The 26,579-nt window shown below is 48.4% G+C and overlaps 9 protein-coding genes across 9 annotated transcripts; 5 read left to right on the forward strand and 4 right to left on the reverse strand.

The window, feature by feature from the left end:
• Positions 1–676: 676 nt before the first annotated feature.
• On the forward strand, positions 677–2,704 carry N7471_003231 (oleate delta-12 desaturase odeA; the record flags this gene model as incomplete). The annotated part of the gene is given in 3 exon segments (XM_057275951.1): positions 677–1,006; positions 1,021–1,672; positions 1,734–2,704. The coding sequence occupies 3 exon segments, from the start codon at positions 677–679 to the stop codon at positions 2,147–2,149; spliced, it is 1,398 nt and encodes a 465-aa protein (XP_057140589.1). The 3' UTR covers positions 2,150–2,704.
• Positions 2,705–3,269: 565 nt separating this feature from the next.
• On the reverse strand, positions 3,270–4,921 carry N7471_003232 (putative DNA repair protein (Rad57); the record flags this gene model as incomplete). The annotated part of the gene is made up of 2 exons (XM_057275952.1): positions 3,270–4,452; positions 4,527–4,921. The coding sequence occupies 2 exons, from the start codon at positions 4,919–4,921 to the stop codon at positions 3,270–3,272; spliced, it is 1,578 nt and encodes a 525-aa protein (XP_057140590.1).
• A 1,255-nt stretch (positions 4,922–6,176) lies between these two features.
• On the forward strand, positions 6,177–7,987 carry N7471_003233 (uncharacterized protein; the record flags this gene model as incomplete). Its single annotated transcript, XM_057275953.1, has 3 exons — positions 6,177–6,697; positions 6,749–7,242; positions 7,293–7,987. 3 exons carry the CDS (start codon positions 6,177–6,179, stop codon positions 7,985–7,987), a joined length of 1,710 nt encoding a protein of 569 aa, XP_057140591.1.
• A 741-nt stretch (positions 7,988–8,728) lies between these two features.
• On the forward strand, positions 8,729–9,697 carry N7471_003234 (uncharacterized protein; the record flags this gene model as incomplete). Its single annotated transcript, XM_057275954.1, has 1 exon — positions 8,729–9,697. The coding sequence occupies one exon, from the start codon at positions 8,729–8,731 to the stop codon at positions 9,695–9,697; it is 969 nt and encodes a 322-aa protein (XP_057140592.1).
• A 673-nt stretch (positions 9,698–10,370) lies between these two features.
• On the reverse strand, positions 10,371–11,276 carry N7471_003235 (uncharacterized protein; the record flags this gene model as incomplete). Its single annotated transcript, XM_057275955.1, has 1 exon — positions 10,371–11,276. One exon carries the CDS (start codon positions 11,274–11,276, stop codon positions 10,371–10,373), a length of 906 nt encoding a protein of 301 aa, XP_057140593.1.
• A 4,905-nt stretch (positions 11,277–16,181) lies between these two features.
• On the forward strand, positions 16,182–18,893 carry veA (sexual development activator VeA). The gene is made up of 3 exons (XM_057275956.1): positions 16,182–16,403; positions 16,487–16,667; positions 16,726–18,893. Exons 2-3 carry the CDS (start codon positions 16,520–16,522, stop codon positions 18,255–18,257), a joined length of 1,680 nt encoding a protein of 559 aa, XP_057140594.1. The 5' UTR covers positions 16,182–16,403; positions 16,487–16,519; the 3' UTR covers positions 18,258–18,893.
• A 632-nt stretch (positions 18,894–19,525) lies between these two features.
• On the forward strand, positions 19,526–21,697 carry N7471_003237 (putative nuclear RNA binding protein; the record flags this gene model as incomplete). The annotated part of the gene is made up of 1 exon (XM_057275957.1): positions 19,526–21,697. One exon carries the CDS (start codon positions 19,526–19,528, stop codon positions 21,695–21,697), a length of 2,172 nt encoding a protein of 723 aa, XP_057140595.1.
• Positions 21,698–22,072: 375 nt separating this feature from the next.
• N7471_003238 (putative MFS transporter) lies at positions 22,073–23,699 on the reverse strand (the record flags this gene model as incomplete). Its single annotated transcript, XM_057275958.1, has 6 exons — positions 22,073–22,245; positions 22,316–22,370; positions 22,422–22,494; positions 22,581–22,773; positions 22,824–23,392; positions 23,458–23,699. The coding sequence occupies 6 exons, from the start codon at positions 23,697–23,699 to the stop codon at positions 22,073–22,075; spliced, it is 1,305 nt and encodes a 434-aa protein (XP_057140596.1).
• A 466-nt stretch (positions 23,700–24,165) lies between these two features.
• On the reverse strand, positions 24,166–25,545 carry N7471_003239 (uncharacterized protein; the record flags this gene model as incomplete). The annotated part of the gene is made up of 6 exons (XM_057275959.1): positions 24,166–24,206; positions 24,263–24,854; positions 24,909–24,944; positions 24,993–25,137; positions 25,203–25,285; positions 25,351–25,545. The coding sequence occupies 6 exons, from the start codon at positions 25,543–25,545 to the stop codon at positions 24,166–24,168; spliced, it is 1,092 nt and encodes a 363-aa protein (XP_057140597.1).
• Between the last annotated feature and the right edge of the window lie 1,034 nt (positions 25,546–26,579).

The following is a 26,579-nucleotide window of genomic DNA, read 5'->3' on the forward strand; positions in this document are numbered from 1 at the left end:
CGAACGGAATCAACCGGTGGAAAGGCCGTGGCTGTAGACTCAGAGAGAAAGGGCATAGCCATAACACATATAGTACAAATGAGATTTAGAGGCATATTAGATCAAAACATGCGAAAAGATCAGCCCTATTCTGACTATTTTGGACAGTTCATGCGAAAATTCAATTGTCGAAGGCGAAGGGGGTGGATCGGTGGATCTTGAATATTTGTAATTTTCAAAACACCATACGGTTGGATTGCACTATGGGGATGGAGTGGCGGTATGAAAATTACATTCGGTCCCAAGGGATTGTTTTCTTTTTTTTTTTTTTTGGGGGAATTTCCCCTTCAATTTTTCTGTTCCTTTTTGAAAGAGGGCTGTTCCTTCTCTTGTCTCCTTTCCTTTTCTTTCTTTTTTTGTGTTAGTCAATTGCCTGCTTTCTCGTTGGCTCTTATTCAGAACGGGGCCTTTTGCTTCGATCTGCTTCATCCTTGTGCAACACCTCCCAAAACTCCCGAGGTCAATTGTGAGTAGACCCCAACAGCTCATAGCTCGGGGAATTTCAACTAATCTGATCACAGATAGATTCTTGTTTGAAACGCTTGTCATTTGTTTCATTTCAATAGAAAGGGATACCCTGGGAGTATACCCACCGTGACTTCAGAGTTAAACACCGTCAACCTCAACAACACCCAACATGTCGTCTACCGCAATCCCCAAGCGCGTTGCGCTCAATCGCAACCCCGCTACAGAGTCCTCATCGGCCAGCTCTGTCTCGCCCTCGCCATTTGACAGCCCTCGCCAGTCCCCCTCCTCTACCTCCCTTTCCTCGATGGCTTCGGAGCAGGAGGAGAGCAAGATGCTTGATACATACGGCAACGAGTTCAAGATCCCAGACTACACCATCAAGCAGATCCGCGATGCCATTCCCGCTCACTGCTTCCACCGCTCCGCCGTCACCAGTTTGTACTATGTCTTCCGTGACCTGGTCATCCTGGCATCCGTCTTCTACCTCTTCCACAACTATGTCACACCCCCGAGACCGTCCCCCTTCTGCCGGCCCGCGTGGCCCTCTGGACCGTGTACACCATTGTGCAGGGTCTCGTCGGCACCGGTTTGTGGGTTCTGGCCCACGAGTGTGGCCACCAGGCTTTCTCCCCTTCCAAGGTCCTGAACGACACTGTTGGCTGGATCTGCCACTCCCTCCTGCTCGTCCCCTACTTCTCCTGGAAGATCTCCCACGGCAAGCATCACAAGGCCACCGGCAACCTGGCCCGCGACATGGTTTTCGTTCCCAAGACCCGTGAACAGTACGCCACCCGCGTCGGCAAGACCCTGCACGAACTCGGCGAGCTGTGCGAGGAGACTCCCATCCTGACTGCCGGCCACCTTGTGGCCCAGCAGCTCTTTGGCTGGCCCCTGTACCTGATCAACAACGTCACTGGCCACAACAACCACTCCAAGCAGCCTGAGGGCCGCGGTGTGGGCAAGCAAAACGGCTGGTTTGGCGGTGTCAACCACTTCAACCCTTCCAGCCCTCTGTACGAGGCCAAGGATGCCAAGCTGATTGCCCTGAGTGACCTGGGTCTCCTCCTCACCGGTACCGCCCTTTACTTCATCGGCACCAACTTCGGCTGGCTGAACCTGCTGGTCTGGTACGGTCTCCCGTACCTGTGGGTGAACCACTGGCTCGGTAAGTTTTCAGACAAAAAAGAACCTCTCTCGAATCCCCTTTGCTAACATATCCCTCCCAGTCGCCATTACCTTCCTCCAGCACACCGACCCCACTCTTCCCCACTACCAGCCCGAGGTGTGGAACTTTGCCCGCGGCGCTGCCGCTACCATCGACCGTGACTTCGGCTTTGTCGGCCGCCACATCTTCCACGGTATCATCGAGACCCACGTGCTGCACCACTACGTCAGCAATATCCCCTTCTACAACGCCGACGAGGCCAGCGATGCCATCAAGGGCGTCATGGGCAACCACTACCGCACTGAGGCTCATACCGGCTGGACTGGTTTCTTCAAGGCCATGTGGACCTCTGCCCGTGTCTGCCATTGGGTTGAGCCCACTGAGGGTGCCACTGGTGAGAGCCAGGGTGTTATGTTCTTCCGTAACACCAACGGCATCGGTATTCCTCCTTCCAAGATGGTCGCCAAGGCTCAATAGATGTTGAGACCTGAGTGAGTGCTTGTTTTGGTTCGGTTCTGATCATGTTCTCTTTCTTTTTCCCTCTCGCATTTTTCGGATTCGATTTAAGCTTTGATGTCTTATCTTGTATACTTTGCGTAGATATACACAAGGTCGACACGATTTTTTTTTTCAGATTGTGCGGGAGTCATAGATGAAATTTGATGCTTTTCTTTTTCTTATGATTGTCGTTGCGGTTTCGGATCTTCATATTGCATCTCTTTGCCTTAGATCCTTGGATTCATTATCTTGTTTCTTCGGTGAGGCTTTGAGCATGTCGGAAGGATGTTGGGGGAAAGCAAGGAACCTGATGAAAAGGGGAGAAAAAGACGGTCGATGTTAATTTAGAGAAATGTCCATATATATGATTGTGGTTAATTTGAAGCGTGTTCTTCCTTTTCCTCTCTCTCTCTCTCTTGCACGCATACAGAAAGTCTGGAGCAAACGATCGATAAGTAAGTGTGATTCAGCAGTCATATTCGAGTGATCCATGGATGTTCCACTTTCGGATTCCAGCTCCGTTCTTTGTTCGAGATATTCTAGATACCTCTTAGGCATATCTGAGTCAATCAAGAAAAAATGTAAACAAGATAGAGAAGATATGACTGGTTTTATACATATAGCAGCGTCAGTCAAGGCCTGCGTCCCACACCAAATCCAAGTTCAAAGCCCTAGATGGATTGATATGTTGTTCCACAGCAGCTTTGAGTCACACGGATTCATTTTTCTTGCTTTGTTCAACCCCCAAAAGGATAATTGCCTGCAAGGGGTTGTAGACCACAAACCTCAGCCTGTAAACTTCCAATCTCCCCAAGATCAGCACTTCACATAAGGGTTATTATTTATAATAGTTTGGCTTTGCTTGTATGATTTGTTTTTATCTTTTCGGCTGTTCATATAATACCATAATGGTTATAGAGGAAAAATCTCAAAATCGCTGTTGGGTATATCATAGTTCTGTTTCTGTTCAAGTCCGAGACGAACAACATGCCAACATAGTATGCCAAACTATCTGGAATAGATCACAGTCGAGACTTTCCAAGATGGGCTGCAGCTTGGTTGGCAAGATTGAAGTCGGTTATACATGACATCAGACGGATCATGCACCATGACTCGTACTTCTCAAGCCCCCTTTCCAGATTTCAAACTCTACCTCGCCACTTCTTGTACTTGATTGGCCCTTTTTTAGTGTATCCTTCGGGCCTGCCGTCCACGGCGAGAACACAAGTTTCATGGTCCTCCGCGTAGTGGATTCAGAGCCCGAAGTTGGCTGGTAGTTCTGCGAGTCAGGGACTCTGTTCTTGAGATATGGGGCAGGCATTGCTATTGAGTCTGGGTCTCGATAGGTGTTGGCATTTCCCCCATTTTGGAACTGGGATATTTCCTGTGTGGACGCCGGATATGCATCGAGCCCCATGGAAACACCTGCAGCGTGGGATTCTTCTTTTTTCAGTGCGATCCGACAGGCGATCTGCGTTGACCAGATGAATCCCAGGGCCGGGTTCTTCATAGATCCGCTCTGTGGGTACGCGCCATCACCCCAGCCAGAGTAAAAGCGCTCCTGGTGAGCCACGTTCAACATGCTATTGCGTACTCGAGGGGCAATCAAGTACGAGCCGTCGAAGTTTTTATCGTGTGGTGCGTGGTATGGCGATGAGGAGATAGCAGGGGAAGAGGATGGTGGCTGCTGGCTATTTCTAGTAGCTAACTGTTCAGTTCGAGATTTTGGGAAGGGGGAGGCAGGGCCGGATCCATGATCTGCTGTTTGACTCGACATGGACGGAAACCCTGTCCGTGCGGCTGGCTCGGTGCCTTTTTCAGGCTCGAAACGGTCGGAGACTTGGTTCGCGAGCACGATGGCGATGTCTTCCTTTACGGCGAGGTTGCGCAGTAGATGGCCGAGCTTTGAGAGCTGGGTTGATCGTTTGGCGAGGGCTTGCATGCTGTTCGATGTGTGTTCAGCGCGGTAATTGGATGTTATTGAATCGATGATGACCAGGCCGATGTTATAACGTTCGATCGCGACCGGAAGATGAAAATTCAAGATGTGATCTTGTGTTTCCAGGTCCATCGCGTTGATGGACAGGATATCCTGCAGCGAGGGCGCCTGCTCAGCGGGGAGTGTTGAGAGGACAGGATGGCATTCTAGGAGCTGTGTGAGTCGTGGCGTAGATAGTGGGTGTTCTGTCGATATGTATATAGCACGTCGTCGTATCCCCTGTGGTTTGGGTAGCTGCACGGCTAGACAGAGGCTTAGAAGGAACTGGGTCTTGCCGCTTCCACTGGACATTGATCCACATGTCAGATTGACTTGCTTGTCCGGCTGATAAGACTTGGATGGACACCTGCAACATACCTCTCGCCCGTAACTTCTGTGACATACCCGGTCGGAATTCCGCCTCCTAGGAGGGCATCCATCGCGGGGTCAAGAGTGCTTATAGTGTTCCATTGTGACGCGCGCTTCGAACTGATTGTCCTACTCGCCACATCAGGGTTTATACTAGAGCGGGGCCCATCGCTGGTCTCCGTGTTTGTCTGTGGCTTTTCAAAGCCAACATCAGTGTGCAATGCCTCGACAATGCAGGAGGAGAGCCGGCGAACATCTGCGGGAGGTACGCGGGCACGTTTCGCGATCTCGAGGGAGTCAAGTGTGATCACGTCGACAGTGGTGACTTTAGCTCGTTCAAGGGGAGGGAGAATGTGTGCGAAGGGTTTCGTTACAAATCCAGGTAAAACTAATAGAAGATCCATAGGAAGCGCAGTCGATATGCGAGTTGATGTTGCGACTCTACCTAGAATGTTCAAGGCATCTGAGCCAATCACAATGGGGAATAATCATAATCTGTCATTGGTCGATTTCGAACCTTCGACGTGGATACTTCCACGTGACTTCCCGATAAAGTAGAACCAATCATAACATATAAAAAGCCCCACACCGTATATCCTCAATGAAGGTCTTCGAAGGGAAAAAAAGAATAGGTGCTTCTCTTTGATTATGCGTGTCATCCTTAGTGCAGGGGCCATGCTAATCTTCTCTGTATATTTTCAGTTGACCATATGCCCCGAAGGGCGAAAGATATCTTCCTGGAGCTCAATATAACCTCACTTTTGGGCAAAATCACATTGCCGGATTGTATATAATACATAGACCTGCATGAAACTAGAGTGCTGCATCGAAATTGTACTCTTGGATCATGGATGAGGCGTGGGCTTTGAGGTTACTACTAATTCTTTGATTGAATAGATATGTACCTGTGTTCAGGTGAAAAGTCTTTATAGAATGCATTGTATACATCCAAAATGCCACGCATGACGTAGTGAGTCACTGTTTGTGCAAGCATTTACATTCCCAATAAACGTACAGTGAATGTTATAGATCAAGCATTAAAATCACAGCTTCTACCCTGGAATCAAAAGTCTACTGGCGATTTTGAAATGGTACAGCCAGTCTGATGTCTCCATGACATAGCTCACTCCTGACTTGCCGGGTGTTCTCAAGTTTATCTTCCGAGATTCTCTGTTGATTCAGAAGGTGTGACAAAGCTGTATTTAAGACTGTTAAAGCTCAATATTACTCGAGGAACATCGATCACACTGCGAGGTCATGCTCCGGCATCAATATCCGAGAGCTGTAGAGACCCGGGGTACTTGACAATCAGGGACAACCCAAAGTGAAAATCAACCTTGGAACCACCAATTTATAAGGTTGTTTGCTATTTCCCATGTGCTCCATCCTGGCCCTCTCATTCGTCAGTTTGATTTAAACGCACCACGCCCAACATGTACCTTCTCAGCCCTATAGATTTGCAGCAGGTGTCAAGTACCTGCAGGACAGACCACAGATCTGTTTGAGCTGTAGCCGTCATGCGAGTTACGATGACCATGTCTCTCTTTTCTCACTTTCTCTTTCTTTTTCTTCTTCTTCTTCTTCTTCTTCTTCTTCCTCCCTCGCTGTGATTCATCCCTCGTCTCAGTCACAATCTTCTTAATCTCAATCTTCGTCACGATGGCCACTCCTCTTGAAACCGTGGCAATGGCAAATGATCCCTTTAACGAGCAATCTCGTGCCGAAGAAGCCCGCGAGCGTCGTCACCGTGCCTTGGCCAAAATCGATGATGCCCCCTTCGGCTTGCAGCACATTCGCGCTGTGATCGTCGCCGGTGTTGGTTTCTTCACGGACAGCTATGACATCTTCGCCATCAATTTGGCTGTCAGCATGCTGGGTGTTGTCTACTGGCAGGGCGATTACAAGGGCAAGATTCCCTCTGCTTCCGACACTGCTATCAAGGTCTCGACTTCCGGTGGAACTGTCATCGGCCAGCTTTTCTTCGGTTGGCTTGCTGATCGGGTTGGTCGCAAGCGAATGTATGGTATTGAGTTGATGATCATTATCATGGCTACTCTTGCTCAGGCTTTGTCGTCCGCTTCTGTTGCTGTCTCTATTACTGGCTTGCTTGTCTTCTGGCGTGTTATTATGGGTATTGGAATTGGTGGAGATTATCCTCTTTCCTCCGTTATCACCTCAGAGTAAGTTGTCTAGGGATCCAGACGAAAATAAATGACTGACTGGCTGAATAGGTTTGCGACTACAAAATGGCGTGGTGCCATGATGGGTGCAGTCTTCGCCATGCAAGGATTCGGACAGTTCGCTGCTGCTATTATGGCTTTGATTGTCACTGCCGGCTTCAAGGAATCTCTTGAGACTGCCAAAGATGTCGGTCACTGTACTGGTGTCTGTCAGTTGGCAGTTGACAAGATGTGGCGGGTGGTCATCGGCTTCGGGGCCGTTCCTGCCTGTTTCGCCCTTTACTACCGCCTGACCATTCCTGAGACTCCCCGTTTCACTTACGATGTCCAACATGATCTTCTCAAGGCCGATGAAGACATCAATGTCTATCTTAAGGGCCAAAGTGAAGGCCATCCTGATGAGGTTGATCGTGCTCGAGTCTTGCACGATACCACGTTTGCGCCTCCTCAGCCTGGCTGGCGAGACTTCGTCGATCACTTCAGTCAGTGGAAGCATGGCAAGGTTCTTCTTGGTACAGCTGGGTCGTGGTTCTTCCTTGATGTCGGTAAGTTTGACAAAACGCTTGTTGGTTCGGCATAGGCTAACACTTTTTAGCCTTCTACGGTCTGGGTCTCAACAACTCCATTATCCTGTCCGCTATTGGTTGGACTGGAGGCAAGAATGTCTACGAAGTCTTCTATCGCAATGCGGTAGGCAATCTGATTCTGATCTGTGCCGGCGCCATCCCCGGCTACTGGGTCACCGTTGCGACTGTCGACACCATCGGCCGCAAGCCCATTCAGCTACTGGGATTCGGAATGCTTACAATCTTGTTCGTCATCATCGGATTTGCTTACAATAAATTGATCCACACCCACAACGGTCTTCTCGCTCTGTATGTCATTGCCCAGTTCTTCTTCAACTTCGGACCCAATGCCACTACATTTATCGTGCCCGGCGAATGCTTCCCGACCAGATACCGATCCACCTCGCACGGAATCAGTGCTGCAGCGGGCAAGGTTGGGGCAATCATTGCCCAGTGTGTCTTCGGTCCCCTCGTCCACCGCGGCGCAAAGAAACCCGACGACTCACCCTGGCTCAACCATGTCATGCAGATCTTCTCTTTGTTCATGCTGTGTGGCTTTGCTACTTCTTGGTTGATCCCTGAGACCAAGCGCCAGACTCTGGAGGTTCTCTCTGGGGAGCCCAAGACTTCTACGCCCGCCAGCCCTTACATGTTTGCCAAGGATAAGGGCAAGGATGGCCTCCAGACTCCCCAGGCAGTCACCACCTCTATCCACGCCGATTAGAGGTGCCAGGCGATGAACAGGCTAGAAAGTGAAGTAGTGCCTAATTAATACTCTTGAATTTGTTCCTTTGTGACCTGCAGTCCAGCACATCAAGTTTATTGACTTACTTCTTATTATCTGCCTTGTGCTGGAATTTATGAACTTTACAACCTTTTCCTGCTGCTTCTCAGCTGAAACTATCGCTAATACAATTTGTATTGCTGCTGCTGAATTCTCGCAAATATTTTAGATATTCTTTGTAGTTTTGACGTATGATGCAACACACCGGCTCATCTCTACGTATTGTCTCCTTTGGAAGATTATGAAGCTGTAATATTCTAAGGTGGTCCCAGGAAATGAGAGAGTTTGGACCTTTAGCCTCTGAAGTTACGTGCATTTTACATTTGAGCGTGATTTTCCCTTCCTCTCTTTCCTGTCGACGATGATCTTGATCTCATTTCCCACATCTCTACTTATTCACTCAACTACCACGAGAATTTCTACGTAATCTCATTCCAAATTACGCATGGCACGTGTGTGTGTGTGTTTCACAAATCCAACCAGAGAAAACCATTGCTGCCCACAATTCTCTCCACATACAAGAAATCTCCAGCGCCACCATCATGCCCCCCAGTTCCGGAGAATCCCACTGCGGCCAGCGAAGCCACAGATACTGAAGTGTCTCAATTGGCGGACCAAGCTCTCAACAAGCAGGTGGATTGTGAAGAAGACAAACACGAGCTCCCACCCTCCCTGACCACAATGCCCACCCACACACCAACAATCAACGCGAAACTGAAGGACACCACCCAAGACTCAAGGGTGACAACCTCGATCGCAACGGAACGAGAAGACCTTATCGCAGCACTAAAACTGATCGCGGAATCCATCGCCCAGCAGCGCCAAGTCGCCGCACGGTCGATTATCCATCACTGGCTCAGCTGGATATCAATGGGGACAATCTTCGCAGTCATCGTATTCATGATGTACAACAATCCCTCAGACTGCGGCCGTATAATCCTAAGCTGCACCGGTGCCCTGATGATCGCACTCCTCCTCACAAGAAACTCCGTAGCCGGGTATCTCGATCTAGCCGAAATCACGGGGACATGGAAATGGCTCTACGGTCCAGATGAGAGTGCCAATATTCGGCGAGCAGAGAAGTGGAGAAACGACGTCCTGCTGGAGAAACACCAGCTTGAATTCGAGCGCGCTTATGATATTGTTATTGTTGTTCGATACCAGAACGCTATTATTGCCACTCTTGTCATGAGAGTCGTGCGTTGTGATCAGCCAGATTCAGCCTCGGATATGAAGAGCAAGGCAGCGCAACTACCGGTGGGACAGAACCATGCTGCCTTCATCCGTGCTTTGACTGTTGCATATCGGTACCGATATCTCGGTCTTGGGAGTGCTCTTCTTCGTGTTTCTGTTATGATGCGTGAAGAGAATAACTGGAAATCGATTGAGTTCGCGGATCGTCATTCCATGTCGCCCCAGGTACTTCCCAATCATTTGATTTTCTCTTCGAGTGGGCAGGCTCAGGCCTGGGTGGATCGTCTACGTGACATGGTTGCAGAACACCAGAAGGGCTCTGGTGGATTTCCCTGGGTCCTCGATGAGGATCATCATGGTCGGGGTGGAAAGTTGCCTGAGTGCCTGCAGCTCGACGTTCAATTTGAAAGATTGAAAATGGCACAGATTGCGGGCGAGTTGATGTTGCGACTCTAGACTGTTCAAGGCATCTGAGCCAATCACAACGGGGAATTATAATAATCGGCAAAGGTTCAAACCCCTAAGCCATGATCATCTCTTGTCAAACCGGGCTACTTTTGGTGGCTGCATGATCATTTCAGCGGTTCTTTAGTACCACAATTTATATAAAAACTGGGTCGAACTGAGCCTAAACTGGGTTTTCTAGGGCCCTAGTCACTAGGTCTGGGTTGGGCCTGGGTTATCAGCTTTCGACCCAGACCCAGACTGGGTTGGGTTCTAGGTCGAGACATTAGACCCAAAATGGGTCGTGCGGAAGACTATCCTTTATACGTGTAAATAGAATCTTTATAAGGGTATCCTATTAGGTCGTTATCTTCCTTAATTATTATAATAAGGTGCTAGTCTAACCTACTAGTCTAAATCTTATTCTAGAGATAACTAATAAGCTTATTAGCTTCTTTATTATTATTTAGTTAACGATAGTTCCATCAGTCTTTTTGAGAGAGAGAGTCTAGAGATCTACGATGAAGAACAGTAGATAGCTCTGGAAAATCTCTGAATGCGTGGAGGAGAGAGAAACTATCTACTACTAGCTAAGACTAAAGTGGTGGGAGCAAATAGGGAGGTCATGCAACGTCTGACAAGGTCGCAGTCAATAACACCTCGGCATCAACACTCTTTTTCTAGTCTAGCCTCTCTTTTTGGCCTGTATCGTTTCAGCGTCGTCGATCGCATCCCAGACACGCTCTGCCAAATCATGCAATAACATTTCAGCTGTCAACACGAAATCCCTTTCGCCTACGCCTGGTTCATCTGACAGGAGAGTATGGAATGGTATAGTTAGACCCTCTCCTTTAATCGTAGGAGCGGAGCCATCTCTCCCTCTCTTGAAGAGCACTCTCTGGGCGATCTGAGGTGGTGGGAGATTATTGGCGTGGCTTTTGACAACGCGGCGGCCGCTTACTGTGACAGAGTCACGGTGTAGTTTTGGGTCGAAGGCTGGGGTCCAGGATTTGATTTCAATGCAGCCGGATCTTCGTTTGATGTCTATTGTGATTCCCATTCTCACGTCTCCTTTCGACTCGTTGATCCACCAAGTGATATCCTTTTCTAGTTTTGCAGCTGTCTCTGAAAAGCCCACTTCTAGTGCTACCGTAGGAAATTCCCTCCCTTGGCGGGCTGGCTTCCAGGACCGGTCTGCCTGCTTGCTTCGGCCAGGGGTATCGATTCGAGTGGCTCCACAGCCCACAATTCGTCGAATGACTTGCATCTCCGTCGCAAGTATCGTAATCATTGCCTCGAAACTGAAAGCCGCCTCCTCGTGCGGTTGACTAGGCATTTTGATGATAAGGATCTGAAGTGGTCGCGAATAATCACAGCGTTGTGGTAATTCCTCCTCGTGTTTGGCGAATATCTCGGGCGGGAAATCTTTTAAGACGATAAAGTGATCCTCGACCGAATACGGAGGAAGGAGGCTCTCAATAGAGCACTGTCGGTCATACCGATAGACGGGTGTATCAGGGGGAAGGTGCTCGAGAAACGGATTTGCACCTTCCTCCGATACAACGCCCTCGCTTTGATAGACATATACCATTTTCAGTGAGAGGTGGGGTGGGGTGTCTTTTCACCTTAGTATGAGCTAGCTAGGGGGATGATTGTTGAGTCTAGAACGGATAGATGAATGGATATCTTAGGTAGAGAGATATTGTCCGGCTTGTTCCTAAACAGAGGTATTTTGATGATGTCATCTATACTAGAGAATTAGCCGCTAATTCTCCTATAGATCAAACCTTATTATATATATAAATATTATAATATCCTAGATTATCGTTAGCTTTAGTGAATCTCGCTAGTAATAATAAATATTATATATTAGGCTTCCGCAAAGCCCAACTTTAGGCCCGGACCTTAGGCCCAAAGCCCAACCCCGGCCCATCGTGGGCCCCTATTAGGCCCCCACGAAAGCCCACGATTGTATAAAAAGCTAGTCTTAGCGTTCATAAAGCCACTAAGTCATTAAAATAAATGACTGTTTTTTATAACTAATATTTGGAAAGAAAAAAGGTTCTAGCTTGGGGAGCAATGTACTGTAGGAATCAAGGGTCTTGCGAGCATTTTTAACACATTGCTTGATTTTGTTTGAGTACTTTAGGATGACAATTGGGATAATCTACAGAGTATTACATCTCTTTTTTTTCTGATCTTTCTAGCTTTGGATATGAACAAGAGCAAAGCAGCTTCGTAAGGAAGCTAAAACCATAGTAAGAGGCAGAGAGAAATAGCAGGAGCAGATAGTTCTCTACTTTGTAAGGAAGCAGGCAGACATGACTCTATAAATAGCGCCGTACTGGAGAGAGGTTCAGATTTATAAGGCAAAATTGCAGCGGAAGGCAAACAGAGCCTGCATAAAGGCCAAACAGTAAGAAAGGGTACATACAGTGATAGTGATGAGATTATTTTTAGACATACAAAGGGATGCCTTAATCGTACGAAGTCCTTCAGGCTTGGGGTCTATGGTCTATCAAACGGTGTACCTACTTTTCTGACAAGTGCGCAACTGTGGAGTGTGCTGATTTGAAGCGACGCTTAGCAGAGGTGGAATTATATCAGCCGAACGGATCAACATCCCCATACCTGGGGTATATTTGGTGTGTATCACTTAGCAACAGTAGCCACCCTGGTTTATTTCTGACTTAATCTCTTAATGTCAGTCTCAAATTACCCCGTACATATATTGCGTTTCCCAGCTAGGAGGGTCACAGCGCTCAAGTATTGAGAACTACGGAGTGCAGGGTAAAGGCACAGAGAGACCCTATAGATGAAGCTGTGCTATATGGATATATGTCCTTGGGGTTGTTTAGTTGATTATACACAAAGTCCGTACGATTCATCAACATGCTCTCCATGCCAGCTGAACGTTATCCTGTGTATCATATGTGGAGTGGATGAAATCAGAATACACTTGTTACAAGTATAAACTGTAATATCAGGAAACCTGATTGTACAATTAGCTTGTACCTACGGAGTACAAAGCCGGTACCTTTGGCGTTCTGCATCAGGCAGGTGGGTAAAATGTGGCTTTGGGAGTTTGAAATCCGCCAGGGCCGATGCATCCGTGCCAAATGAGTAGTTATTATTGCAAGTCTTCATTAATTATCTTGTTCATGAGTTGTTCGCATTTTTTGGGCAGATTTTGATTGACTCCTCTTATTGTATACGGTATTGTGGACTAGAGTCGACTTACGGTTTTAGGTGTACAATATAAATATATATTGTAGGACCACTATCTGATGTCACTATGACCCGTCCCAACGCCGCTACTCCGTAGTCGCGTGAGAGAATCAAATTGTTTCATGAGTTTTGGGGGGCCTAGTCTACTAGTAGTTTGTGGCTTGCTGAGGATCTATTTAATCTCTCTTCCACTGGCCAGTAGAAAAATTGAACTGGCGGTCTATTCCTAACTTCAATTTCAAGGGAGAACGAAGTAATATATCATATTATTTCAGCTCAGATGTGAGTCGTCCCAGGAGTCTGCACAAACTACAATCGGGATTTGGTTGTAGATCCTCGTGTTTGCCCGTATGTTGTATGCGACGATCTGAGTGTTGTTTGCTCCGCAGATCGTAACCGAGATCAAACGTGCCTGATTTCTTTTTCCAAAAGCAACACGGGAGATAACCTGGACCATGTCATGGAACAATGATACAGTCATACTTCACAGCGAAGAATCAGCTGTACACCTCTCCTACTGACATCATAAAACATAACAGAATAGCCCCGAACCTATCCTGGCGCCACCGTATCACACTAACACAAACAAAGGGTAAAGGGCAGCGGGTTGCCTACAAGACCCTAGCTGCAGACAGGGGTAAGTCCATATTTTCTACCCTTTGACAACCTTCGATCCATTTAGCAGCCACTCACATGATAAACCCCTCCTGTCGTCCATCCCGATCAAGGCAATTGTCAAAATGCAAAGACAGGCCCGGAGCGCTACCATTATCGACCGCTTTGACAGGGTTTGCTCGGGGCCAAGACGGATATTACAAGTTTATGTACAGAGTCGGAAAGACAGAGTAGCATGATTCAGTCAGAACAACGGGAAACACTTGCATATGTCTGGGTAGATGCGAGATAGACTCCTACCGAATCCATATACTTGTCCCTTGAATGATTGAACTTGTGTACTCCGTACATCTTCTATTGTTGCATTAGGAATGATACCCGCGGAGTTGTTTGTAACAGCCCTTTCCACAAACATAGAATACAATATAATATGTATGGAGTAGAGGCCAAGAAAGAGCCTGCAGAGTGCTAACGAAATCTCTGAAATATAGTGAATCCTTCTAGAATATCAAAGCGCTGAATCCTGGCAATACGTTGTGGGATCTTCGGGGAGGCTGGGGGAGCCACACTAACGGCTGAATTCATTCTAGGCTCGGGGGTTGGATAAGGCAACTGTATAACAATTGCTTACGGGGTACGGAGTACGGATACTTTCAAAGTCATCCTTCCTTCCAAGATTACTCCAGTGAGTGACTGTTCGCATTGTGCCGTGAAGATTCCCAACCCCTGCAACACATGGCTGAGTGGGGGGTTTGAAGCTTTGACAAAGCTTGGACCGAGTGTGTACGACAGTACGTATGTTGTATGGACTAAGTGAATCATAGGAAATGAAAAATATATCCAGGAGTGCATCACTTATGCAGACGATCTTCGGCGCCACAAGGAATTCTGCCGTACCGAGTTGAAGAACGGAGTATGCCAGGTCTAGATTATACAGACTCGCATTATCACTTGGAATATCTTGTAAAATATGAGTTTTGTTCGTCAGTTTATGTTGTAGTTATGGGCAAGTGGGCTGAGGGGATTTTGAGTCAGGCGGATCGACTATTTCGAGCTGATGCAGTAGTTTCTCATGGCCCGACTTCCCCGGTACTAAAACGCCAAAGGAGATCCGTAATTGAATATAATTACTCCGTACGGAGTAGTCCGCGGATATAAAGGAATCTGTTTCGGAATATAACATGTATCATATACATTACAACAGTCATAAAAAATATTGTGTTCACGTCTCTTAGAGCACATCAAAAGAGCCGTTAGACCCGGCCCAGTCTGAAATTCCTCGCTAGATCATGTACTTTGTAATGTAATTAAAACTGCAGGCCCTAAAATGCAGTACGGAGTAGCTTTTTTCGATTTTTCTTTTCTTCGGTCTGTTCAACATTGAGATTTTAGAATAAATCACTGAATGGGTGTACAATTAATGGGGCGATAGCAGGGAGGTGTTATATATACGGTATTTGATTCATATCAACAGGGGAGTCAGATATTATTGATGGGAATAATACCAAGGAATAACTGCTCAATTGAGTTGACGCGACTTCCAGTAATACTTGCTTAGGTTACATTCAAATGTTCTTGACACTATTCTCCATATTTCGTACCGAGTACTCCATATTCCATATGGGTCGTACCAAATAAAAGGAAAGAGATAAAAGTATGCATAATTTATCCACTACAACTATAAGCAGATTAGAAGATCATCCGAGTTCCCGCGATAGACATGGATGACCGGGGATGCAGCGAAAAAAAAGGATTTGCAGATTAAAATTTATCATCGAACTGCGCGCACATTGGATGAACAGCTGGCAGTTGGGGGCCACTCCTGCCGGAAACCGTCTAGTCGGTCCAAGACTCCAAGATGCTCATTACAGATATCGCTGATTGGCTTAGTGGAGTCAGCCGTGAGGGGGGATCGGTGGTTCGATGGAGTCCGGCTTGATCGTCGAAGCGAATCACTGACGATTTGTACAATCAATGTCTAATTAGATTGGGAGGTCCAAGTCGGAAGGTTCGAAGTTCCAAGTCCGTTTGTTTTTTATGTTCAATGTTCTCAGGGGGACTAGACCCGTAATGCGAATACACGGTATTTGAAATTTATCAGTGGAATTTATTCTAATAAATTCATATTGATCCTGGAACTTTTCAAACGGCAAGATCTTATTAAACGACATGATATTCATCTACAGAGGTATACAATATAAGCATAAGGCATTATGGAGACCAGGGAAAATAAGGGGACTCCGGTCCGTTGGACTGGGTTGCGGCCGGAACCTTGGAACCCAGGAATATAGACGCCGGGTAACGTGGAGGTGTTCCATGGAAAATAAATACCATAGCTTACAGCCAAAAAAAGCAAATAGATCTGCAACTTCATGTCATCTTGTTAAAGTCTGACCTCGCAAAGTCAGTACTAGTGATATTTCATATTTCAGATCAAATTTTATTATACATAGTATTTCCGCTGTTATATCAGTACATATAGGTATTATATTAGAAGGAACATTGTCAGAAACAAGGAAACCATACGGGGTTCGACAGGGACCAGGACCGACCGAACAGGTACTTTTGTTCATACCGCAATTACCCATAATCGGGAGGCGTAACCAGGGCTCGGGGTCTGTTAGTGTCATCAATTCCCACTCTGCCCCCTCTCCTCTTCTCTACTTTCCCATCACTTGATTTGGACTTCGAGTTTCCCTGAATTCATCGGGGATTCATTTTTGTTCTTTTCCTGCATGTGTGGGGGTGTATCAATTTGACTACCTAGGAAGTCTTTCCAACTTATGTGAGGCCAGGAACTGGGGGATAAGAAGGCAATATCCTACCAAAAATAAATCAGCACAACTCATCCAAGGCCCTGTTGATTCCGGATTTTGTACGTTGCGCTCCGTTGGAGAATCGACATAGGACGAACCCTCCGACCACGCGATCAACCTTTGCTGATATTGCGACCGGCAGAATATCTGGGAACAATAGCATCAACACGCGAAAATGGCCAGCAGACCACCCATCATGCCGCCTCATAATGAGACTGAGCACTCAGTTAGCCGGATCACCCGTGAAGGCAAACAGCTCACGTACAAACTGAGCGTGATGCAACAGCCAGAGCGGGCAAGAGCATGCGGCGCAGGAGCAAAGTGTCAGTATTTGCTGTTGAGCCTAATCAGGGCTGCGCGTTGACTGACCATCCCTAATAGCATCTGCCGACCGTCGCCCTGTTGACCCACCGCCTGTGGTTGAGCTACGCATCTTCGAGTCTGACCCGGCTAACGATGCGCAAAAGACCGACATCACCTTCGCCTACAATGCCAATTTCTTCCTCTACGCGACCCTTGATACCGCACGCCCTATCGCCCACGGACGGGTGGGTGGACCACAGTCGTGTCCTGTATTGACTGGTGTGCCAGTCGCCGGTGTCGCATATCTCGACCGCCCCTCACAAGCAGGCTATTTCATCTTCCCAGATCTGTCGGTGCGCCATGAGGGCCGGTACCGCTTGAACTTCCACTTGTACGAAGAGATCAAGGAAGCCAAGGATGCTGACAAGGATTCGACCTTGCCTCTTCCCAACCAAATTCCTCTTTCCGCCACCTCAAAGCCGGGAACCCCGCAAGCATTCCTTCATTTCCGTCTCGAGGTCAAGTCAGTGCCTTTTACCGTTTATAGCGCGAAGAAGTTCCCTGGCCTAGCAACCAGCACCTCTCTGAGCCGTATCATTGCTGAGCAGGGTTGCCGTGTTCGCATTCGTCGTGATGTTCGTATGAGACGCCGGGGCGACAAGCGAGAAGAGGACTATGAATTCGGCGAGGATCGCGCAGCTGCGTATGCAAGATCATCAGATCGTTTCACAACACCCGACAGATACGCAGCTTCGATGGATCGCCCTAGGTCAAACAGCAATGGTAGCAATATGGAATCGCCCTACGGGTTTGTTCCCCCAGATCGACGACCATCTGCGCCCGACTATGGCTTCCAGGGCCCGCAAACCTATCAAAGACCCTTGCCACCTGCACCCATGTCACACTCGCAAACACCCTCATACCAATCACACCTCTCATTTGGCTCCACGCCTTCGCATTATCCAGCTCCTCACATGCCTCCTACACCTCCACCGGTTGCACCGCAAGGTATCTACTCCCCACAGCACGCATATGCCCAGATACGACACTCATCCAACGCCTCCGAATACGAAGGAACACCCATTGCGTATCCGGCGCCTCAAATACCTGCCGAACGAGGTGGATACCCCAAGTCTGGTATGAATTCCTATGGCATGGAGCCACCGAAACCAAACTCATACGTGGATCCCCGCGTGGCTGAACCAAGTTTATACCAATCCATGCCCAATGTTCCGGTGTCGCGTTCTCAAACACCGAACTTGGTGCAGTCCATCCCGCCTCTCAAGCCCCTGCCAAATGAATATGCCAACCAGATTGTTCCTTCTGTGGAAAGCACTTCACCCGGCAGTGGTGGTGGTTACGACAACGTTAGAGGGAAGCGTATGGTATACCAAACTGGGCCAGCATACGGCAAAAGGAGTCATGAAGATACTTTCGGCCCTGATGACCGGTCAATGCAGAACGGCATGCGGCCTGATACCGAGCCTTATCCGGCTTATCGCGATTTCGCGGGAGAAAGTCGCGCTGCACTTATGGCGGAAATGGGCATTCAGTTGTCCTATAAGCGTGCTAACGGCAAAATGGTCATGAAAGCCCCTCCGTCGAGTTAATAATATCTGAAATGGCCTCAAATATCCTGCCATAATGGTGGAAAGCACGATATATTTGCCTCGGGCTTGCCTCGATGACCGAGTCTCAACCAGGTTAATGAACTGGCTTATTGTGATGGTACCTGATTGCATCTTTTTTGTACATAATCTCTCTCCTGATTCCTCATTGAGGCTACTTGAGCCCTATATTCCTCGATGCATTTGGACTCATCTCTTCGAGAACTGGTTTCTTCTTTCATGTTCCACTCTTTTGCGAGAAATTTCTTTGGTCAAAGTTCGGAGTTATATAGGGGTTTGGCGGTTTGCTATTCATACTCCCTGCCCCAATGATCATTTATGTTTGTCACATCCATTTCTCGGACTTGTATCATTCTCGAATTGCTTACTTTCATCATCAAGAGCAAGGCGCCTTGTTCCCTTCATCCCATGGGATCGGAACAGGGGATGCTATCCCTATCTCGACTCTAGCTAGGATGTTCTTCAGCATTGCTCTTGGAGCATACACTTTCCGAACAGCCAAGGGCAGGTCTCATTAACGTTGCGATACTGGGTTCCTTGCTTCACAGCCAATCCCTGCTGCTTAATCTACTCTTTATACTGGCGTTGTGGCATCTCCTTGACACCTAGCATTTTTTTTTTTACCCCAATCTATGATTTGCACCAATTTACCATCAGAATGCATGTACCCTTATTTTAGTAGCCAAGTGTTATCAATCCTATACATATCTCTAGGTTGGATATGTCATATTCTACATTCCTTATCGAATACAGGCACATGTCTGAGACACGCGGAATTCTACATCGAGTCCATATAGATATACATACTTGCATCATTAATGGGGATAATAGTATGTTTGTTTTGGGGATATGGGACATTCTGGTGAGGTAACGGGTACTTTGTAAATCACGGAAGATTGGCAGTAGAGGTGGGTACCAGGTACCACAACAAACTTCCCCCCTTGGCAAGTGCGGAGTATGTAAACAAACCTGCGCATCACTTTCTCTCTCCCGAGATTTCCATTTCCATTTTCATTTTTACCTTTATTTCTTCCCTCTCACCACTTGAAGCACTAGCTTTCCATGCCAAATTCTGACAGACTTTTGCGATATCTTTCCAAGGGCGTGGGGAAAAAAGGATAACCCAAGCTGCCAAGGTAAGGTCCCTTGTTATAATCCAATCCCCATGGAAGGGACTTTCAAAGCCCGCATAAGAAGGATTGAATCTAACTTCCCTGCGTCGTCTCAGCGCCCGCGACTCCAAAATTGAAATGGAAATGGACATCGACCCGAGCCCCGCACACCAGCGCACCTCGCGCAAGCACCTACGCTCTAGCGACGACGATAACTGCGATTGGAGCTCAGACGTCTCTGGACAATTCGACGATGCCGAAGAGGTACACGCAGACGGTTGCCGATCCCCAGCAGCGAAGTTGACCAAACGACGTCGCTCGAACGACTGGCCGTTGCCCGAAGAAGCCGCTGATTACGGAGCCTATGATCGCCGCACCCACCGCGGTGAAAACGGGAGTCTCAGCGTGAGCGGAAATGGCTCTGCCTACAAGGCCTCGCCCCGCGCTTCACCTCGCGGCTCGCTTGCTTCGCTGCGCGCTCGCCATGCCGCGGCATCTGCTTCCAGCCCCCGCCGTCCCAGAGGACGAACATCAAGATTCGTCGAAGCAACTATGAGTGATAGTGTGAGCGAGAAACCGCCTAGCATCTACTTCCAGGAGCAGGAAAATAAGCGTCCTGGCCTTCAGCACCGCTCATCTGGTATCTTTCGTTTTGGGAAGGCTATTGCCTCGGCGTTTAATCCCTTCGGTGGATGGGGGAGGAACTCTGAGGGGTCGCCTACTAAGTCGCCGCAGAAGGATGTCATCAACCAGGCGGAGCAGGCATATGCGGAATTGAAGAAGGCTGGCTACAAGGGTACGAACAAGGGTCATTACACTGAGGATCTTGGTGTCAACACCGCCCTCGCCGACCAGACCTGGCGGTCTATCCAGCACAAGATGGAATACAGTTCTCCAGTCAAAGACTCGCATCGCTACCCAATTGATCAAGCAAACCATCGTGCACCCTCACGCTCTGAGTCTTCAGCTTCCAAACGCTCCTCTCTTCAGGATCTTCGCCTGCCGAAGTCATTCTTCAAATCCCATGGATCGCCATCGGCTTCCCCGGCAGTGTATTGCGATAGAACTTCAGATGAATACGAGCCGACTGGGCTGCGCAAGCAACCCTCCCGCAGGGAACTCTCGCGCCAAACCAAGCTGCTCAAGAAAGTTAGTAACCTCGAGGACAAGCTGCAACGTGCCCGTCGAGAGCTTCGTGACCTCACAGGCAACGAGGAACGGACCCCAGCACCTACAGCCCAACCTAAGACCCTCAATACCGAGATGGATCCCGCATTGTTCCCAAGGAAGTTCGTCCCCGGTGCCCTTCCCACTCTGCCGTCGGAAAGGCTTCTGGATCAACAGGCCGCAGAAAACGAGGCGTCTGGATCCGAAGCGGCCAATCTGACGGCCCTGCCGTCCGTGGACGACCGCGACACTTTCTCCTTCGAAGAATCACGACTCCCTCAAACCCCGGCTATGGCCCAAAGTCCGAAATGGCGCTCAAAAGGGACACAGCCGTCGTCAATGGGTAAGGACCGCTCTTCCCGTAAACGGAAGTCTTCCATTCCTGAATCTCTCGATAGTGGGAACCCTCCTCGGCCCAGTCCGACGAAAGGCATCGACGATCATGAACTCGAGCCCGACCTCGAGGTTCTGATTGACTCCGGTCTACTTAGCCCATCCGGAAAACCAAAATGGCCGAAATCCGAGGCCGGTGAGAGCCCCGGCTCGGCCAAGCGCAAACATGCCATCGACCACGCAGCTCCCCCGACCGAGCACGAAGAAAAGGATGCAGGAGGAAGTGCAAGTGCCACGCGCAATATCAAAAGGTCCCCCTATGTTCAACCCCGAAAAGTCTCCGGAACCACCCGCTCACCAAGTTCCAAGCCCACAACCCCTCTCCGCATGAGAAAGACGCAGACCAACCTGCGCCCGGCATCTTCGCCTGCTGCTGCCTCGGACAACGATTCTCGTTCTAGTATCTGGTCTACGCCTCTGCCTGCTCCGCCAGGTGACTCCCACCGCGAAGCTTTCTACCACCACCCACAGCGCCAGCTCAATCCTGATCGTAGCCCTCACACCCCGACACGGTCGAAGACGAGTCCTAGTCGGAGACGGTCTGGGTATCTCTGTGACGACGATATCCCGCCCGTACCGCCCCTCCCCGAAGAACTTCGCTCGAGTGCTGCTAAGGTCAGGGTCAATGTCAATAGGTCGCCTAAAAAGAGACCTGTTTCTGCCCCTGTGCTTTCTCTGTCGTCAGGCTCTGTTGTGGATTCTATGATTTCTGGCCTTGAGGATTACCAGTGGCCTGAGGATATTTTCTGAGGGCTTTTGGTTCCATTTATTTTCTTATGAGGAAAGATGCTTATGAGGTTTTTTATGTTGGGTATTCGTTTTTGTCATAGCTGTGCGAGGGTGTGTATTTCATTGGGTTTCTTTTTGGTTGGTCGTTTTGATTTCTCGCGCTGTTGGTTGTCGTGATGTAACGAAGTAATGAATTTTTATACCCTGGTGCCTTGGGTTGTTTAATCTCATGAAGCTGGAATCGTTTCTGCGTTACAAAACCTTGTACGTCTATCTTCTCGAAGCCCCTAAAGAAAGATGTATTCTTTATACATGCTTTTCACGCACATGCTTCTTAACTCTGTAGACTAATAGCAGCACCGTCGTATACTATGAAGCTCGATTTTACAAAGCCCCTCAATCCTGATGTAAGGCAGTATCCTTAGGCAAGATTAACCAGCTCGCAGCAGCGGCACAGAGCAAACCAACAAGCATAGGCTGCAGGACCTGCACACCAACCTTTCCCGCGATGATGCCCGTCAAAGCTGGAAAGACGGATCCGCCAATTTGACCCAGCACGAAGACAAATGCTATATGGATCAGGGTTAGAATATTAAAATGTACTGCCCCGCGGATTCCAAGACTGTGGGATTGGCTTACCGATTGCCGAAGAGCGGATCGCTGGCGAGAAGATCTTTGAGCCAACCGATATACCCTGCGCCAGGAGTTAGAGTTGGGATCAGGAAAATAGAGTGGTGACACTTACTGTTGCGAAGAAAGGACCAGAGAAGAATCCCAATAGGCTGACTGCTACTGCCTCGGTGATGATATTTGGGACGCTAGTACAGCATAAGTATTAGCAAAGACAACGCAAGATATCGGGGTCGGTATATAGATGGGATCATGGAGATAGTGCCAAACTCACAGCCAGAACACCAACTGCAAACCCACACACAGCAAAGCGTAAAGGAAGATCATCCGGCGCTCGCCGAATCTATGCGTAGGCTCGGCGAGAATAAGACGTCCTAGAAAGGCGCCGCCGTAGAAGCCCGCTGGGACATAACCCATTTCTTTGACGTCGCCGTTGCGGACGTTGACGAGGTACTCGACCATCCAGCCTGCTATAATTAGTTTCATAGAACATGTAGAGAAATAAGGAAAAACAAACCTCCAGCGGTGATAGTAGCCCCAAGAAAGAAAAAGAAAAACAAGCTCAGCAACCAAACCCCAGGAGTAGAAAGCGTATCCTTAATCTCCTTGAGCGCAGAATTCGAAACAGACCTACCCGCCCTCTCCCCCCTCAAAATAGTCGGCGTTGCCATCCGATCCCGGAAAGAAACAGCCACAAAGGCAAGATTCACCACACCCACGCCAAGCGGGAAAAGATAAAACAGATACCACTTCGAATCGACATTCGCCGAGGCCACGCCCGTCGCTACGAACGGACCAACCAGACACCCGGCCATGTACATAGCATGGATAAAGCCGAGCCAGCGGTGCGCGCCGTTCAGCGCCGAGACGAAGGTGTTCGCGTGTGTGTCGTTGTAGGCTTGGCCCAGGCTGGCGAGGAAGAATGTCACTGCGTACAATGCGAATGGGGGTTCCCAGACGCGCAGTACTTGTGCTAGGACTTGGATGGCGGCGCCTAGACTGAGGATTGGGCCTAGGTCTAGGTATTGGGTTATTTTGCCGTTGGTTAGGGCGGCGATTAGCCAGCCGAAGAAGGTTGTGCCGTATCTGGTGGTGTTAGTGTTATAGTGCATATCAAGATTGAATATTCTTGGTACGGTGTCTGGTCTTACAGGACGGCTACCATGTTTGTGCCGATGCCGTAGGTGCGTAGCACGTACGGAATGATCGATCCTAGACTTCCGTCGTTGACACCCGCGACGAAAAAGGATAGTCCTGCACTGAGGATTTTGGCATACTTCCATTTTGGTTCTAGGGGTCTTGAGTCTGGGAATGCGTCATTCTCGGTTGGAGTCACTTCGGTGGAAGCTCTTGTCTGTAGCACGATTGTCTCTGTTTGCGTTTGGGTGCTCATGATGAGATAGAGAATCCGGTATCTTGGGTAAGACCGGAAGATGGAAGTGCGCAATTTAAAGCCAACAATAAACGGCAATCCGGCCCGGGTTTGCGTAGTCCAAAGCAAAAAAAGTTCAATATCAGCATGCAAAATACCGGGAACGGCCAAAACGTGGAGAAATGCGGAGTTGGTTCTTGGCCCGAAGTTTAGCCGAACCTAAGGATTATATTGGTGAACTTAAAAGGAAACTTAAAAGAGTACGAAAAAAGGCCTGTAAGCTCGTCTAATTTCTATCTCTAACGATGGTGCCCCTAAAATGTCCATGATTTCCATAGATAATAAAAGGGGGCGCAGCGTCAGATATATATTTAGACCCAAAGCATAGAAGAGCCAGTTTCTTCAACAGCTTGATAGTAAGACTGCGTTGCATTGACAGCCACTTGAAGCACTTAAAATAATACGCTCGATATAACGCAAATCCCGTTTAAAGTATAGCAGTGGCATTCGCGTGGGAACCAACTCCACCTACCAACCCATTAGCATAGTCCATACACCCAACACACAAATAGAAAAATACATACCAGGCATATTGGCTGGAGCACTAGTCATAAAGAAAGACCACTTCCCCCTCGACCGACACTTCTCAGCGAGGATTTCCAAATCCCACATCTCACCAATAGGACACCCCCACAGCGCAAGCAAGCTCTGATGCAAATAGTCCTGTTCAGGAACAGGCCACGACTCAAACGTCGGTGAGTCACCCGCCACAGCCGCAAAATAGCAATCATGCAGCCAGTCCTGGATAGCCGGCTCGCGCGAGAGTCCGGCGAAGCACATGTCCTCGTGGGACTGTGTCGCAGCTGCATACCGCTGCTCAGGACTGAGCTCGTAGTATCGCTCCACGAAGCCCGAGCGCACGAGTAGAATGTCTCCGATGCGGATGTCGCCGCCTTCGGACTGTGGGCGTAGATCTAGACCTTGAGAGGTTGCGCATGCTTGTAACTCTGATAGGGTGATGCTGTGTGTTGTGTAGGGGTCGTAGGGCTTGTTATGAGTTTTGGCGTAGTGGTGGTAGTCTAGGAGGATTCCTCGGCCGGCGATTCCGTGCATTGCCCAGTGGTGGATGCTGCAGCGGTGGTTTGCGGTGTCGCCTACAAAGTCGCTGCCTTTAGCCTAGGCGTTGATATATTAGCTTTTGGAGACGGAAAATGGAAGTTTGGAGCATACCCCGTTGTAGAAACACTTGCTGTCAATGTGGCCGAACTAGGACGTATTAGACCGGGGTTTCTTTTAGTGAGAATAATCACTTACATGCCTGAATCCATCCCACTGCGTTCCACTCTGGGTGTTCATAGTGTAAGTATCATCATAAGCAATGCCATCAATAAGCGTTTTGATGTTATGCTGGAACACTTCGCGGTCAAAAGCCGGTGTCTCAGGCACTGTGAGAGGAAGGCTTGATGTTGATACTTGTAAGCAGATATTTTGATTTAGACTAATCTTATAGTCCACTCAACTTACTCCAGTCGCACCATCTCGCCAGTAAGAATCTCAGCAGCAGATGCCTTGACCCGCTGTGGAGTCAAGAGGTTTAATCTGCCTACCTAAACATCAGACGGATTAGCTACGTGAAAACGGAACATACGGAGAGTAAATGGCAGCATCATACCTCATCATCTTTGCCCCAGACCCAAGCGGCACCGTCGGGTGCGCTAGGAAGCTTTGGAAGATCCTTCCGCGAAGGGAACTTGGTGTTATTAGGATCCCAGGGTAATTGGTTGGCAACTTGAGTGGAAGATAACATAGAGTTATTTCCAATATGACTTGATATGGCAGAGAGTCTGGAGATACTGTGGGACGCCATGGCGAAGTATGGAGCAGTGGTATACAACGAGGGAAGAAGAGTTTAAACCCCAGTTTTTAACAGTTTTAGTAGCACAGTGACTGGACAGTGACTTGATTAAAAGCTACGTGTTACACACATGGCGGGGCGAATTTATAGGGGAAGCAAGGGACCTTGGGCAGAGCATGTCGGATGGTTTCCAACTGTTCTTTGAATGGCGTATCGAGATCGGAGCTATCTCAGCGGGGATGTATAAATCTCCGCATACGGAGTAGTTAATCGAACTATCTAGTGTGGCTTCCTCTTTCTTTGTTACAATTACAATTTCTAATAAGCGGTCAGCTCATGCCCAGGTGGTAAAAGCATGATATATGATGTATCAAATTCGGGGAGTAGAGCTCACAAAGAAGCAACAGTTGGGACCCAATGACGCCTGGAACTATTGATGAACTATACTCCATGCGGAGTAGTATATATTGAGCTGCTTTTTGGGGTATTAGGCCTCGATAAGGAGCGCTAAAAAGCTTGGATGTTGCGAATTACAATGCTGCACATAGTGTTTACATCTACAATGGAAGAAACAGATTCGAAGACCATTCGGCCTCGTTTTTTGCCTTTTTCATTTAGGTCGTTGAGGGAAATTTGCTCCCCAGATGGTTTACACACAAATAACGATATCTGCTCTATGCCGGCGAGCACGAGAGATCATGGTGCATCGGCCACTTTCTGCGCAGTGAAAACTTGAAAACACGAGAAGGAAGAATCCACCGGATCCAGGAATTTCAAAAGACGCTGCAGAAAGGGTATGCGTGGAAGATGAAAAAAAAAGATAACAATAAACGAAAGAGAAAAAAAAACACCCGTAATTGCTGTCGCAGGAAGTATCGTATGGCCAACCCAGTATGCCCCCGGCCCCAGTTTGCCATTGCGCCGAAGAGACTAGAAAAAGATTCAAGTGTGATTATTCGTTTCGGTCATAGGTCTTGCCACCCCAAATATGAAAACAAGATAGCAATCATCGCTAGAAGGACATGTAATCAAAAAAAAGATCTCGA

This window comes from Penicillium samsonianum (assembly GCF_028829775.1).
Source record: "Penicillium samsonianum strain IBT 33392 chromosome Unknown utg000002l_segment0_segment0, whole genome shotgun sequence".
NCBI lineage: Eukaryota > Fungi > Ascomycota > Eurotiomycetes > Eurotiales > Aspergillaceae > Penicillium > Penicillium samsonianum.

Bases quoted from the DNA above. Each gene is read 5' to 3' on its own strand.
- veA (XM_057275956.1), top strand. From the start codon at position 16,520: ATGGCCAGCAGACCACCCATCATGCCGCCTCATAATGAGACTGAGCAC. The intron at 16,668-16,725 runs GTCAGTATTTGC...CATCCCTAATAG, and splicing joins ATGCGGCGCAGGAGCAAAGT to CATCTGCCGACCGTCGCCCT.